Genomic DNA, 17,229 nt, shown 5'->3' with positions numbered 1-17,229 from the left:
CTTTAACCTTCTAAATTCCAACAAAACGGGTCTAATTTGAGTTAGATACCACATGGACTTCAGCAGCTCAAGAAACGAGCTCACCACTGTCTTCTCGGGACAATCAATGACCGACAACAAATGCTGGTGAGCTAAACGCGCACCATATGAAAGAACAGAACAAAAATAAAGTCTGCTTGATTTGAAAAAGAATGTTGGATTATATAATTTGGAAGAATTTTGAAGTGGGACTGCAAGGCCCATGCTGAAGTAAAAACAGATACAGTTCATAACTCGGGTGCCCATTGAAGATTTCTTCAATAATTGCAGTCAATTCGGGAGTGTAGTTGTGTGAGTGCGCATGTACTTAATTCAGCTCAATCCTTTAAATAATCTGGTTTGCTCAATAAGGTCACCACAGACACTACTAAAACGAAACTTAAATTAGGAAATCAAATGGATGTCAAAAGAGAATCATTGCGGTTGTGTAGATGAACGGAGCTCTGCATCATTCCTGCTGATACATTTAGGTTGAAGAAAGATTCCATGACATGTGGAAAGCCTAGACCTTTGATTAGGGAGTCTGATTTCTAAAATGGAAAATTAATGCGAAAACTCCCTCTTAAATAAGAGACTGGGCAATAGCATCTTTTGTCTCGAATCATTTCTAGGACAGCGTGTTCCAATAAACAAGACCTTTGAACATCCTAGATCAGGGGTGGGCAAACTACGGCCAGAAGGGCCTGTTCTGTGCTGTACTGTTCTATGTTCTATATGAGACGCCCAGAATCATAACCGGGTGAAGTAATTATTTTACTTAATATACTATGCGGCCCTTTAAAATTGTAAATTTCTGAATGTGGCCCTTGCACGGAAAAGTTTGCCCACCCCTGTCCTAGATGCTGGGTATAGTCAACCCATCAGAGTTTATAATCCCGACCCGATCAGCTAAATTGTCAAGTTTCTGATCTAAACGCTACGCGCACAACCCGTTCCCCACTGCATTTTCCAGAGTTGGTCATTCAATTGTAAAACGGAAACACCTCCTTACCCAAAAGCCGCTGTGCCAATCTGACTGCCTTTTTCGACTCCGAGCTCTGATGCCATGGACCAGTGTTCAGGGTAAAAGGCAGGCCCCATCAACTCTAGCCAAGCCCACTGATGGGTAGCAATACTCTTTGCCTCACTGTAATATGACAGGCTCAAAGTTTGGCTCCTACGGACGATTGCACTCGCACTGCTCAACCGGACGATATGCTGCTTGGGTGTCACTTGGGCTGGTGATTAAGAGGAGGAACCCAATTTCCTGCGGCTCCTGCAAATTAGCTGGCTGGATTTCCTCAGTGATATTGTTTAACTTAACGGTTTTCACATGCTACAACTGTTTGCTCCTCTGCAACATCCATGGCCAGGTGTGCTTAGCGAGGGAGCACACGGTGTCTAGCGGCACCGTTGAGGCCTTCCATGTCCAGTGGGCACTGCGATAACTGGGGTGCCTTACCGACCGCTTAATCACGTTTTCATTTCTGGTTTTAAATTTTGTTTGTGATTTGCTATCTAGTTCCGGCAGTATCCCTTTAAGAGGCTGCCCCTTTAATTTGTCCCTCAGATCGTTTGATTTATTTTAATTGGCTAATTGATCTGTCACAAAATCGGGTAATGGTCATATTGCATTCCACCCTGAGCAAGATCTAACAAAAATCAAATGGATGTCCTTTATAGTAGAAAATCTAAATGTCGTCACAGTCCCAGGACTGCTCAGAGAGTTGACTGGTGCTTATTTAACCTGACCACACCTCAGGCGAGGGGCACGGTTAAGAAGGAGAGGCCTTCATGAATAACCACAGCCAGTACAGGAATCAAACCCGTGCTCTGCATCATGAACCAGCCGTCCAGCTATTCTGAGCAAATTTGTTATTTATGCATCTATTGGGCGGCATGGTGGCGCAGCGGTTAGCATTGCTGCCTCACGGCGCCAAGGACCCAGGTTCGACCATGGCCCCGGGACACAGTCCGCGTGGAGTTTGCACATTCTCCCCCCACAACCCAAAGATGTGCAGGGTAGGTGGATTGGCCGTGCTAAATTACCCTTTAATTGGAAGAAAATAAATAATTGAGCACTTAAAAAACATTTTTTAATTGATGCATCTATTAACAAATGTGTGTTGCACATTAAATGGGCTCAGGGATTTTCAAGGCATGTTTACTTAAACATGGAAAAAGTTACAGGGAGACATTTTCTATTTTTAGTATGGAACTAAAAATGAACTGATTTGTTTTTAAAAAAGCTTCCAAATGTCATCTCATTCCTGTCTGCAGGAACAATCAAAATCATTCAGAAATAATTCAGGAAGGATAGCAGTCAGCAGCTACCTTTCAGAAACTAAATAAGCTGCAACATAAAATAAAACCTTTGAACCAACATACTGACTCCCTCTCCGGGGCTGCACAAAAGAATAAATAAGTTATCGATCTGTATCCATTTCTGCGTCTGCACTCAAATCATTAACCTGTCTTTTTCTCTTAAGAGTTGGCTGGGCCGACCACTGTTTCAATATTTCCTGCTCATAGAACTGTTCAAAACCAACTGTCCCATATTTATTGGTCTCTCATACAATGCGGGAAATAATTCAAAGCTTCAAATATGATGCAGTTGTTGTCCAGACCTTCAAGGGACTAACCAAAAACCACAGCGTTTACCCCAAAGCTACAAAGATTTGATTCCTAGATGAAAAAATATACATTTTCAGTCATTCGCATCTCAACGGTAACAGCGCCTTAATCTATCAAAGTTCCCTCAGCATCGTCATCTATCACCCAAATTTGAAACTCAACCCAAATTGATAGAATGCCGTATCCTGTCATGGGAGCAAATATTTGGATATGGAAAACGGACCTTCTTAATCCAGGTTGCATCGGAGCTGGGACCACAGGGCCAAAGTGACTCAAATACTATTAACTGGCAAACTTATAGAACAGCGAATAGAATCTCCATAGAAACCCTACAGTGCAGGAGGGAGCCATTCGGCCCATTGAGCCTGCAATGGCCCTCTGAAAGACCACCCTACCTAGATCCACTTCCTCGCCCCATAACCCTGTGCATTGGTCATGGCCAATCCACCTAACCTGCACATCTTTGGACTGTGAGAGGAAACCGGAGCACCCGGACGCCAAACATGCAGACATAGGGAGGATATGCAAACTCCACACAGACAGTCACCCAAAACCGGAATCGAAACCAGGTCCCCAGCGTGCGATGCAGCAGTGCTACCTCCTGTGTCACCGTACCACCCAAAAGGTCACTTTTTGTTTTCCAAAAAGGGATCTGTGCATTAGAAATTTTGTTGAAAATGCTGATACATCGAGATAAAAACTTGTCTTAGGTGATTTGGGCAGTCGCGTTTTAAACCAGTCTAATGAATTTCGTAAAAAACCGAAGAGAGAGCAAAAGTACAATTCTGGAGACATTCAACATCGAGAGAAAAGGCTCCAAGAACCAACAGTTCCTTTCGATCAAAAGCTGGCACCAAGAGTATACTTTTAAAAAATTAATTCAGGGGGATCTCGGCAGATTGGCGGGGGTCAGCATTTATTGCCCTTGAACTGACTGTAAATCACATTGCTGTGGGTCTTGAGCAGACCAGGCAAGGATGGCAAATTTTCTTCCCGAGAGGACATTAGCGAACCAGATGGGTTTTTACAACAATTGACAATAGTTTCATGGTCACCATTAGAATTTTAATTCCAGATTTGTATTGAATTCAAATTTCACCATCGGGCATGGCAGGATTGAGCATTACCCTGGGTCTCTGGATTGCTAGTCCAGTGATAATACCACTGGCCCACTGCCTCCCCACAAAACTGTCAAAGCCAACAACTGCTTTAACAACTCAGGTTGAAACAGAAGGAAGCTTGGTTATGGTAATTCCCAAGAAGCTTGTAAAGCGATACAAAGGGGGAAACAGTTTAACTTTCCACACTTCTGGCGAAAAGCAGAAATCTCAATTGGATCTGGAAGATCCAGATCTGGGAGAAGGAACTGAGGGCATTGTTGCTAAATTTGCAGATGATACAAAGATACTTAGAGGGGCAGGTTGTGTTGAGGAAGCAGGAAGGCTACAGAAGGACCTGGACAGGCCAGGAGAGTGGGCAAAGAAGTGGCAGATGGGATACAATGAAAAGTATGAGGTTATGCACTTTGGACGGAAGATTAGAGTCATAGACTATTTTCTAAATGGGAAAAGGCGTCGAAAATCAGAATCTCAAAGAGACTTGGGAATCCTAGTTCGGGATTCTTTTAAGGTTAATATGCAGGTTCAGTTTGTTTAGCACAGTTGCTTCATAGCTCCAGCGTTGCAGGTTCGATTCCCAGCTTGGGTCACTGTCTGTGCGGAGTCTGCACGTTCCCCCACCCTTGCTCCGGTTTCCTCCAACAAAGACGTGTAGGTTAGATGGATTGGTCATGATAGATTGCCCTTAAGTGTCCAAGAGAGATTAGCTGGGGTGAGGGGATAGGGTGGAGGCATGGGCTTGAGTAGGGTGCTCTTTCCAAGAACCAGTTCAGACTCGATGGGCCGAATGGCCTCCTTCTGCACTGTAAATTCCATGATTCTATGATCAATAAGGGGATCAGGGGCAATGGGAGAAGGCAGGAGCATGGGGATGAGAAAGACATCAACCATGACTGAATGGTGGAGCAGACTCGGTGGGCTGAATGGCCTGATTCTGCTCCTATGTGTGATGAACGTGAATGGCTCTGGAAAAGACCAAGAAGAGTGAATGTCAATCGCCATGGAGAGACGGATCTTTTAGGTTTGGTCCAGCCAGCGAATAGGTGGGGAAATCTTGTAAACAAAGCACCAAAGATTTCTGGATGTAGCTCCTGCAAACAGCCAACACGGGCAAGATTCCTTCCATACCGATTGATATTTCAGCCGAAGGAGGTTTTCAGAGGTGAGGCTATGGGCGGGAAGGATGTTTGGAAAGTTGGATCAAATCTCCAAAATGGCAATGCAACAAATCATCTTGAAAGCCAGGGTTCTTTGGCTTTGATATTTACCCGGTGTGTCTGCCACTCATTAAATATCATTCAGCACAATAGAGGAGGGGCTCTGTTATCTGACTGAAATAGTTTTGCTTACAGATCCCAGTGAATGTTCCTTCCTCTTTCTTATTCTGCCTCACTCTCCGAGCATGCTTCCAGTATTTCTGAGGCTGATTCCAGCTTCCTACCATTCACTTTACTTTCTTAAGCACATCATCTCAAAGCAATTCATGTCCGTCGTCATTATGACCTGTCACTTGAGGGGTTGGGCGGGTGGGGGGAGGGGGTGAATATTGCACTGCTGTGAGAGCAGAGTTGATGAGTGGGATCGATTAGACAGCTTAGTCAAAGATCCAACATAAACTAGGTAGGCAGAATGGTCTTCCTCCTGTGCAATAGGATTCTAAGAGACGAGAAGGAACTACTTCTCGTAGAGGGTGGTGAATTTGTGGAACTCGCTGCCCCGTAGTGCGGTGGAATCCAAGTTATTAAATAAAAAAAACAGGCGTGGAGGTGGAGACCAGGAGGAGATCAGCCATGATCAGATTGAATGGCGAAGCAGTCTTGAAGGGCTGAATTGCCAACGTCTGCTCCTAATTCCTATGTCCCTTTGGCATTGTGACCATTCAAACTGTTCGAAAAATTGCTTACCAGCTCGGTGAAACCCTTAATGACTTGTCGTTGCTTGAGGTTGGTCTCTCCATCCAGATTGGCAGTCTCAATATGGCAGAGTCCATCAGGATCACTGGAGTACAGCAGCAGGATGTCAGCTGGAATGATTTCATTGCATCGCAGGCGAACAAAGTCCCCAACTTGAACTTCTTTCCAGTATTTTTCCACATACTTTTTCTCATTCCTTGAACAAAGGAATTAAACAGAGCAGTCAGTCATCTAAATGTGGACACATCCCACACCAGGAAAACACGTAAGCATGCAGGTACAGCAGGCGGTATAGAAGGCTAATGGTATGTTGGCCTTCATCGCGAGAGCTTTCAAGTACAGAAGCAGGGATGTGTTGCTGCAATTATACAGGGCCTTGTATAATTGCAGCAACACTTTTCTTGCTCTCGAGGGAGTGCAGCGAAGGTTTACCAGACTGATTCCAGGGATGGCGGGACGGTCATATGAGGAGAGAGTGACTAGGTTAGGATTGTTCTCGCTGGAATTCAAAAGAATGAGGGAGAATCTCATAGAAACATAAAATTCTAACAGGACTAGACAGGGTAGATGCAGGGAAGATTTCGGACAGAGATGAGGAGACATTTCTTGATCCAAAGAGTGGTGAGCCTGTGGAATTCATTACCCCAGGCATCGGTTGATGCTAAAGCATTGAATATAATCAAGAGGTGGCTAGATATAGCACTTGGGGCGAATGGGATCAAAAGCTATGGGGAGATAGCAGGATTAGGCTATTGAGTTGGATGATCAGCCATGATCATGATGAATGGCGGAGCAGGCTCGAAGGGCCAAAAGGCCGCCTCCTGCTCCTATCTTCTATGTATCTATGTATGTATTGCCCTTGAGAAGGTGGAGTGGGCTACCCTTCTTGAACCACTGCAGTCCATGTGATGTAGGTACAGTCACTGGGCTCTTAGGAAGGGAGTCTCAGGATTTTGACCCAGCGACAGTTGCGATTTGTTCTGATATTATTCCAAAGTTGTCTTCTTTGGTTTGAAACAATGCTCTGCAATATGAACTACGTATTCCGATAAATGTGTTAAAAACATTGGGACTGGAAAACCACACAGAAAGTCAATGGACTTTTGGCCGCTATCCAAATTTTCCAGTCATGCCCGCCCGCGCCGATTCCCAGAACCGGAACACTCGGCCTGGTTTAGAAAAAGAGGACAGAGAAATTTCCTGTGACCACGGCGAAAGGTGGGTGATCAGTCATAGAGAATGCAACTTCAGTCAACTTCTCCCTCAAACTCAAATTGAATAGATAGGATCCTGCGCACCAGAGCTTCGCTCAATAGGAAGGCTTCAAATAACTTTGCTACTTTATGGAAAGAATTTATTTGAGGGACGGCAAGAACGTGGTTTTAATGGAAAGATCAGTTAACTTCCACCAAGTCCCGATTAAAAAGCTTAAACACGACACAGGAATACGGAATGCTCCTGTTTATTTGTCCAGCTCAACATCTAAAAAAAAACGTGACCATCTGAATTAACTCAATTGTAGTTAGTTAACCAGTCCGGTTATACCAATTACAACTAATTTCAAAGTCTGCTGTACATGCTGCCACGTCAGTGCTTCTGGAAACTCTCTTGCGGCTGGTAGGAAAACATGTAATAAGATTACAAAGGCAGCCAGCTATTGCAACATAGCCAGAACTACCGCTCCCTCTAGGTCAGACGGCACCGTGTGTGTGTTCCATGGAGAATGATAAGGAGGCTCAGTCATAACCAGCGCAGCTCAACATTTCATCTCTTGTCAGCTCCCGAAAAGTACAGACTTCGAGATGCTGTTACTACATTCTTTTCTCATTTCACTGCCAAATCGGTGAGGTGGCGCAAAAGGCAATGGAGGACGGGGAAGGCAGTAGTGGAGGGGGTAAGGCAGCAGTGGAGAGGGCAAAAAGGCAGCAGTGGGGTTGGAGGCGGTGTCACCACCACTGGGACCGGACGATCACACCGGTGGAAAGGGCTGGAAAATGCAGCCCAGCACCTCTGACAGTGTTGCACTCCCTCAGGGTCAAGCTGCAGTCAGTCTTGATTACTGTCCTGAAGCGTTCGGGGTGGGACTTGAACCCACAACCCGCTGATTCAGAGGTGAAAGTGATATCCATTGCGACACGGCGAGCACCACAGCTCTTGTGCTTCATGCATCACTGTGGCTTCACCTGTAGTTAATTGCGGACTTGCACTGAAAATTTAAAACAATCCCAAGCGTCCACTGGGACTAAACCCTAAATATTTGTTTAAAAAATGTCTGGACTGTCATTGCTTTTGGCACACACTGTTCTAAGCTGAGTAGCGATGCCAAAGTTCTAATTAGAAAGTTAGTTACTCTGAATTGTCCAAACTTATGTAAACAAACATTCATGCATGGGTTTTAATGTATGATTGTGGGGGGCACACTGCTCATATTCACAAACACATTAGGTACGGCACCCACCAAGATTTATAAGTTGCATTAACTTCAAAAGATTGGGGTGTATTTTTCACCAGAAATAATGGATATTTGTATAGCACCTTCCACCTCTTAAAACATCCAGCTTCACAGGAGCATTATCGAACAAAACGCCACATAATGGGATACTCGGTCAAATGTCCAAAAGCCTGGTCAAAGAAGCAGTGTTTTAAGGAGTGTCCGAAAGGAGGAAAGTAGACAGGCGGAGCAGTGCAAGGAGGATATTCCAGAGCTTGGAGCCCAGCCAACTGAAGCTATGGCCACCAATGGTGAAGTAAACCGGGAATGCACCAAAATGCCAGTTCCTCGTAAAGGTTGTGGGCCAAAGGAGGTGAGAGAGATCGGGATGGGCAAAGCATTTGAAAGCTAGGATGAGGATTTGAAAACCAAGGGGCTGTTTGCCTGGGACCCAATGGTGAGCAAAGGGCGGCACAGTAACACAGTGGTTAGCACTGTTGCTTCACAGCGCCTGGGTCCCAGGTTCGATTCCCGGCTTGAGTCGCTGTCTGTGCAGAGTCCGCACGTTCTCCCCGTGTCTGCGTGGGTTTCCTCCGGGTGCTCCGGTTTCCTCCCACAATTCCCGAAAGACGTGCCCGTTAGGTGAACTGGACATTCTGAATTCTCCCTCAGTGTACCCGACCAGGCGCAGAGTGTGGCGACGAGGGGCATTTCACAGTAACTTCACGTAAGCCGACTTGTGACACTAATAAAAGAGTATTATTATTAAAGGGAGGGAGGGGCAAGACCAAAATGGAGAAGGTTCATTTGGGAAGGCGAGAGATATCGTTGGGAACACGCAGGGAGGATGTCGATGCATCGGCACGAATGCACAAATCTACAAATACCTCATCCACCCAACCCTTCAATCACCACCTGCCCCACACGCGGCACAGGCTGCAGATCACTCGTCTCAGGACCGATCAAACCCGAGCAAGTCATCCTCTATCCCAAGGGGGAGATGGGTGGGGGGAACTGGCTGCTCGTTAAGGCGTGGCCAGGAGAGTCTTTGACGACTTCAGTTTATAGAGGGTAGAACGTGGGAGATCATCCAGGGGTACATTAGAATAGTCGAAACCAGAGGTAACAAAGGCATGAGTGAAAATTATGAATGAAAAATCTGAATATATTATGGCACAAGCCAAATATTCCACCAAACAGCAAGATCCAGACAGAACTGGAAAGAAAAATGTCAATGCCCCATTGAGTCATTTTAATAAACATTGCTACATCCTGAATATAAAGACCTTCAAAACTGCAACCAAAAGGTTTGCTGTGGCAAAGAGGAGGAACACTTGCTTATAAAATAACCGCTCCCCTTCCCGATTTAAGACTGTAAGCTATCAAATCTACAAATGTAGACGAAGGAATGCGTAGTAAACCACAGCAGTCTCTGAATGGTTAACACATATAATTGTACATAAGCAGTTCTGTGACACTGTATTTATTGAAGAGAAATGACTGAGTAAATGGAACACTTTACTCGTCCAGGAGGGTGCGCCGTTATTATAACATTACGCAATTAATGGTGTACTTGATTTAAGTTAACCACTGTAACACTCCAATGTCGACTGAACATACTGATGTAAAATGATACAGGACAAATGGTCAATGTATAGTCCTGTTACTTTATGCAACCATTTTCTCCTGTTGGGATACCGGACAAGACACAAGACCCTAACATTTGTTAGGTACTGGACGAGAGCCCTAAACATTCTTTATTAATTTGTAAAATTGTGAGGAAAGGATACTTCAGGAATCCAGGAATGATGGCTCCGGCCAGAATGTTAAAAAAAAACTTCAATTTCAACACGGAATTAACCATATTATCAAATGCACAGCTTTACAATTTACCAATCAGTGAAGGAGTTCTAAAATAAAAGAAAACTTAAACCGACTATCTATACCTGTTACGAACTCCAATTAAGTAACCCAATACAGTTCAAATGCCACTTATAAATAAAGTTAACTAACAGATTACTTGCTTAGCTGTGTAGAGAATTTGGGAGAGAAGATTCAGTACACTTCTGCTCAAGCAGACACCAATCCTATGGCACACTGCAAAACTACAGACAGCTCTTGCTTCTACCATTAATTACATCATCTGTATCCCACTAATATTTCACATGACCTGATTAGTTATGGATAAATAGCTCTTCCTCATAAATTATCTACTCTCCAGGGAATCTCGAGCAATCATAACAATATTCTCTTTGACCCTTATCTGTAATCAATAAGTGGCTGGAATGAATCATGGCCTCACCTTTTACAATACAGCCTGTATGTATTTTAAACCAAGGTTTATTTAAAATAGTATTACTGCAACAAATGTATACCTTAACCCAGGCTTTTAAAAACCTTACTGCAACAGATTTAAAATACAAATTATAACAATTTCTACATTCATCACATCCACCCACTTCCCCCCCCTCCCCCTTCTCCTCCTGAACAGTACTGGATTCTGTAGTGAACCGGGGGCCTTTCATTATCTTGCCCAAGTGGCCACTTGCCAGGTTGAATGCAAAATACTGGGCATTCCACATGTCTTACACTCACACAGGGGCAGCACGGTGGCACAGTGGTTAGCATTGCTGCCTATTTAAAAGGATACGGGGGAAAGAAAACCTGATTCACTGAACAAACGACTGAACATCTTTGGTGCGAAGACTTGTTTGAATGGTAATTGCGAGAATGTAGACTGGCTGCAGCTTAGTCCGAGGGAGTGCAACACCGTCAGAGGTGCTGGGCTGCATTCTCTGGCAGACAAATCCCACCGCTATCGTTTGGACGATGAGTCCGTGTCTGCTCTCTCAGGAGGAAGCCAACAGAGATAGTAAGCCTTTAAACAAAATGCTTTATTTAGCCCCCACAGGAGTCATCCTGAATTCACAGGGAATGGGCTTGAGGTTTTATACAGTTGTGGGTTCAGAATAAGCTGGTTTACAAGTAAATTTATCTTCAACAATTAAGTAATTATTTATTCATGACCTAACTTGTCCTTCGTCTCTCAACTGTTCCCCCCCCCCCAAATTCATCTGAGAAATGAAATAAGGAGTGGAGTGAACATTCAGAAAGCATGTGCTTCGGACCTTGTGAGAATTCAATTTTAGATTTTAATTACATCAGTTAAGGGCGGCACGGTGGCGCAGTGGTTAGCCACTGCCTACAGCGCCAAAGACACGGGTTCGATCCCGGATCACTGACTTTGTGGAGTTTGCACATTCTCCTCGCGTCTGTGTGGGTCACAGCCCAAAGATGTGCAGGGTAGGTGGATTGGCCATATCTTTTTATTAAAACAGTAAAAAATATATACAAGGCCAAACGGTACAAACAGTAATTTTGTGTTGGAGCAACGGGGTACCCTCCCCTCAGTACCAATGTACGGGGAAAGGGGGGAGCGGATACGCTGATTATTAAAACAGTTCACAACACGTTTCTACAAAAAAACATATGGTACAAGCACTAAACTTTGCGCTGGAGAGACCAGATACCCTCACCTCTGAACCAACAGAAGGGAAAGGAATGGGTGGGGAGAGAGGGGAAAGGAGGACGGTGGGGAGGGAGTCGGCGTGTTGGTGGAAGTGGCCCCAATAGGACACTGCATGCTAAACTGCTCCTTAATTGAAAAATTGCCCTTAATCGACTGCAGTGGGCAGTCCACGAAGAGACCTTCAATCACTTTCTGAAGCCTCTATAAATGGCAGGTTGACAGCTTGGCTCATTTACAGCGCAATCCACTTTCTCTGGGCAAAGTAGCACCACTGATCACCCATCACGTTAGGTGGCCCAGGATCTTGCTTCAATTGTACATCAATTCAAAGTTTGATTAGACGGCACCAGCAGTACTGTGTGCAATTTTTGTCCCCTTATCTCAGGGAAATGATACTATTGTCATAGGAGGAGTGCAACGAAGATTCACCTGACTTGTTCCGAGGAAGGCGGCACTGTCTTATGAAAAGAGTTTGGGCAAACTAGGCCCGTATTGTCCAGAGTTTCGAAGCTTGAATGGTGGTTTCATTGGAACCTACAGAGGACTTATAGGGATAGACAGGGTAGATGCAGGTGAGATGTTTCCTTCATTTTAGAGGGGGGGGGGGGGGGGGTCTAGAAACAGGGGGCACAATTTCAAAATAAGGGGAAACCACTTAGGACCAAAATGAGGAGGAATTTCTTTACACAGACGATTGTGAATCTTTGGAATTCTCTACCCCAGAGGGCTGTGGACGTTCAGCCATTGTGAATGTTTAAAACAGAGATTGTTAGATTTCTGATCAATAATAGCATAAAGGGTTATGGGGTAAAAGGCATTGACGTCTCTGATCAGCCATGATCGTATTGAATGGCGGAGCAGGCAAGATGGGCTGAATGGCCTACGCTCCTGTCCCTATGTTCCAATGACTCGCTGGTCTTTTCCATTCGCCGGGTACTGCTTTGGGGGCGGATTTCATTCCAGATTTATTCTCAACTATTAGCCTTGACCATAGGTGGCTCAAAGAACAAAGAAAATTACAGCACAGGAACAGGCCCTTCGGCCCTCCCAGCCTGCGCCGATCCAGATCCTTTATCTAAACCTGTCTCCTATTTTCCAAGGTCTACTTCCCTCTGTTCCCGCCCATTCATATACCTGTCTAGATGCTTCTTAAATGATGCTATCGTGCCCGCCTCTACCACCTCCGCTGGTAAAGCGTTCCAGGCACCCACCACCCTCTGCGTAAAAAACTTTCCATGCACATCTCCCTTAAACTTTCCCCCTCTCACCTTGAAATCGTGACCCCTTGTAACTGACACCCCCACTCTTGGGAAAATCTTGTTGCTGTCCACCCTGTCCATACCTCTCAATTTTGTAGACCTCAATCAGGTCCCCCCCTCAACCTCCGTCTTTCCAACAAAAACAATCCTAATCTACTCAACCTTTCTTCATAGCTAGCACCCTCCATACCAGGCAACATCCTGGTGAACCTCCTCTGCACCCTCTCCAAGGCATCCACATCCTTCTGGTAATGTGGCGACCAGAACTGCACGCAGTATTCCAAATGTGGCCGAACCAAAGTCCTATACAACTGTAACATGACCTGCCAACTCTTGTACTCAATACTCCGTCCGATGAAGGCAAGCATGCTGTATGCCTTATTGACCACTCGTATCAACCTGCGTTGCCACCTTCAGGGTACAATGGACCTGAACTCCCAGATCTCTCTGCACATCAATTTTCCCCAAGACCCTTCCATTGACCATATAGTCCGCTCTTGAATTTGATCTTCCAAAATGCATCACCTCGCATTTGCCTGGATTGAACTCCATCTGCCATTTCTCTGCCCAACTCTCCAATCTATCTATATTTTGTTGTATTCTCTGACAGTCCTCCTCGCTATCTGCAACTCCATCAATCTTAGTATCATCTGCAAACTTGCTAATCAGACCACCTATACCTTCCTCCAGGTCATTTATGTAGATCACAAACAGCAGTGGTCCGAGCACGGATCCCTGTGGAACACCACTAGTCACCCTTCTCCATTTTGAGACACTCCCTTCCTGTCTCCTGTTGCCCAGCCAGTTCTTTATCCATCTAGCTAGTACACCCTGAACCCCATACGACTTCACTTTTTCCATCAACCTGTCATGGGAAACCTTATCAAACGCCTTACTAAAGTCCATGTATACGACATCTACAGCCCTTCCCTCATCAATTAACTTTGTCACTTCCTCAAAGAATTCTATTAGGTTTGTAAGGCATGACCTTCCCTGCACAAAACCATGCTGCCTATCACTGATAAGTCTATTTTCTTCCAGATGCGAATAGATCCTATCCCTCAGTATCTTCTCCAACAGTTTGCCTACCACTGACGTCAAGCTCACAGGTCTATAATTCCCTGGATTATCCCTGCTACCCTTCTTAAACAAAGAGACAACATTAGCAATTCTCCAGTCCTCCGGGACCTCACCCGTGCTCAAGGATGCTGCAAAGATATCTGTTAAGGCCCCAGCTATTTCGACCCGCGCTTCCCTCAGTAACCTGGGATAGATCCCATCCAGTCCTGGGGACTTGTCCACCTTAATGTCTTTTAGAATACCCAAAACTTTCCCCTTCCGTATGACAACTTGACCGAGAGTATTTAAACATCCATCCCTAGCCTCAACATCCGTCTTGTCCCTCTCCTTTGTGAATACCGATGCGAAGTACTCATTAAGAATCTCACCCATTTCGTCTGAGTCCACGCATAAATTCCCTCTTTTGTCTTTCAGTGGGCCAATCCTTTCTCTAGTTACCCTCTTGCTCCTTACATATGAATAAAATGCTTTGGGATTTTCCTTAACCCTGTTAGCCAAAGATATTTCATGACCTCTTTTAGCCCTCTTTATTGCACGTTTGAGATTCGTCCTACTTTCCCGATATTCCTCCAAAGCTTCATAGTTTTGAGTTGCCTCGATCCTATGTATGCTTCCTTTTTCATTTTAGCTAGTCTCACAATTTCACCCGTCATCCATGGTTCCCTAATCTTGCCATTTCTATCTTTCATTTTCACAGGAACATGTCTGTCCTGCACTCTAATCAACCTTTCCTTAAAAGACTCCCACATTTCAAATGTGGATTTACCCTTAAACAGCTGCTCCCAATCCACATTCCCTAGCTCCTGCCAAATTTTGTTATACTCTGCCTTTCCCCAATTTAGTACTCTTCCTTTTGGACCCCTCTTGTACTTGTCCATGAGTATTCTAAAACTTATGGAATTGTGATCGCTATTCCCAAAGTAATCACCGACTGAAACATCAACCACCTGGCCGGGATCATTCCCTAATACCAGGTCCAGTATGGCCCCTTCCCGAGTTGGACTATTTACATACTGCTCTAAAAAAACTCTCCTGGATGCTCCTTACAAAATCTGCTCCATCTACGCCTCCAACACTACACGAATCCCATTCAATGTTGGGGAAGTTAAAATCTCCCATCACAACCACCCTATTGCTCCTACATTTTTCTATAATCTGTCTGCATAGTTGTACCTCTACTTCATGCTCGCTTTTGGGAGGCCTGTAGTAAAGTCCCAACAATGTTACTGCACCCTTCCTATTTCTCAGCTCCACCCATATTGCCTCGGTGCTCGAATCCTCCATCATGCCCTCCTTAATCACAGCTGTGATATCATCTCTGACGAGTAATGCAACTCCTCCACCCCTTCTACCTCCCTCTCTATCCCTCCTGAAGCATCTATACCCTGGGATATTCAGTTGCCAGTCCTGCCCTTCCCTCAACCAAGTCTCAGTAATACCAATAGCATCATATTCCCAGGTACTGATCCAAGCCCTAAGTTCATCTGCCTTACCTGCTACACTTCTCGCATTAAAACAAATGCACCTCAGACCACCTTTGCGTTCATCATCTCTTCCCTGTCTACTCTTCCCCTTAGTCACATTGAGTTTATTATCCAGTACCTTACTGGCTTTAGTTGCTGCTTCTTTACTGACCTCGAACTTCCTAATCTGGTTCCCATCCCCCTGCCACATTAGTTTAAAACCTCCCCAACAGTGTTAGCAAAAGCACCCCCTAGGACATTGGTTCCAGTCCTGCCCGGCTGTAGACCATCCGGTTTGTAATGGTTTGTCAAGGCTTGGCAACAAGCACCCTTCTACAGAGGGAACAAGGAATTGGGTCAAAGAGGCAAGTTTTGGACTTAAGACGATGTCAAAAATAGAGGGGAAAGCTGAGCATCCAAGACACAACAGAGGCAGAAACACGATGCTGAGCCTCATGGATGCTGTTTTCGAAACTCAAATAAAATCCACAGCAGGTGATGATGCGACACCAGAGATATTTTGTGAGGATTAAAAGGCTATTTGTCCAAGAGTAGTTTAAATTAGTAACATTTCAGTCAAAACCACGTGGGATTTGTTGCGTCGCTTTTCAGCGCAAATATAAGATAATTGTCAAAAAAATTCCACTCAGTCCGAGGGATTTAAATTCGAGAATGATAATTTAAAAATGAGGCACTGGGTAGCCACTGGACTCCTGAATGAAGTTCACTTCTTTTAAAAAAAAACAGATAATAGGAATACAGATGTCACCACACAACTTCACGTAAAAGGAAAAAGCTATAAAATCCTGCAAGCAATCTGGTTTCTAGCTAGATGTTTCCCTCCCCACCCTGAACCGGCCTCAGGATTTGAAAGGAACGATGCATTGCTGTTCAGCTATTCCACGCCTTCCAGCACCGAGGTCACCTGCAGCGATAACCCGTTGCTCATTCGGACAGCCTGTGTTTGCACGCTCAGCCAACAGCTCCCACCCCCCCCCCCCCCCCCTCCCTCCTGCTGCAGCATAACAATTCTGCAATTTCACTGCAACCCAGCTTTTAAACAACTGCACGGGACAAAACAGGGGAATTCCACAAAAATATACTGGACAGCATCGGACTACTGTATTTCGAAACAAATTGTCAATATGCCATAACCACACACATAATGAGTGGCATTACCACACCGAGAGGAAAGAGTTGTGCAACATTGGGCACTTTGGAATGGATACACGTTTCTCTGCCCTCCAGTGGGATGACTAATACCCAAATGCAATTTGTCTCTATTTGTATCTGATGCAGGACGTCCACCACAGTATTCAAAGACCAGAGCTTCTCTGCTAGATAAATAATTTCAATGGGCAACAGAAAAGGCTCTTCCGTTCAACGGTCAAATGCCACCATTGCTCGCACCAAAGGAAAACGTAACAGGTGGAAAAACTCCTATCCACATCTAATACTATCAATCAAAAAAGATCAACTTTAAATACAAATGGCAGGGGCTCCGACACGCTGCCAAAACGCAAACCGAAAAACGCCCCAGCAAAACACAAGTGAATTCCTCACAACTTTTCATAAAAATGGAATTCATAAACCATCGCCCGTTAGTCACAAATCGAAGGGGCAATTTTCACGAGGCGGTCTGGTTCAAGGTTGACAAATACTCCTCCTCCCACCCCCCCCCCCCCCCCCCCCCGCGCCTCCTCGCAGATGGAGACAGCCAGGAGGGGTGGGGGATGTTGCGTTCTTGTGCGTTCCAATGATTGAGTCAGTGCACCAAAGAGCAT

At 45.0% G+C, this 17,229-nt stretch overlaps 1 protein-coding gene across 1 annotated transcript in view; it reads right to left on the bottom strand.

Moving 5' to 3' along the window:
• The window catches only part of atp10a (ATPase phospholipid transporting 10A), a 308,521-nt gene that overhangs the window by 122,060 nt on the left and 169,232 nt on the right, over positions 1–17,229 (bottom strand). Inside the window, exon 5 of the mRNA XM_038817916.1 lies at positions 5,675–5,879. Coding sequence (XP_038673844.1) covers positions 5,675–5,879 — 205 coding nt within the window. The remainder of the gene's footprint in view (positions 1–5,674; positions 5,880–17,229) is intronic.

Source organism: Scyliorhinus canicula, chromosome 14 (genome assembly GCF_902713615.1).
Source record: "Scyliorhinus canicula chromosome 14, sScyCan1.1, whole genome shotgun sequence".
In the NCBI taxonomy this organism is placed as follows: Eukaryota; Metazoa; Chordata; class Chondrichthyes; order Carcharhiniformes; family Scyliorhinidae; genus Scyliorhinus; species Scyliorhinus canicula.
The sequence above is the reverse complement of the archived record's forward strand: the minus strand, read 5'-3'. Positions and strand labels throughout refer to the sequence as shown.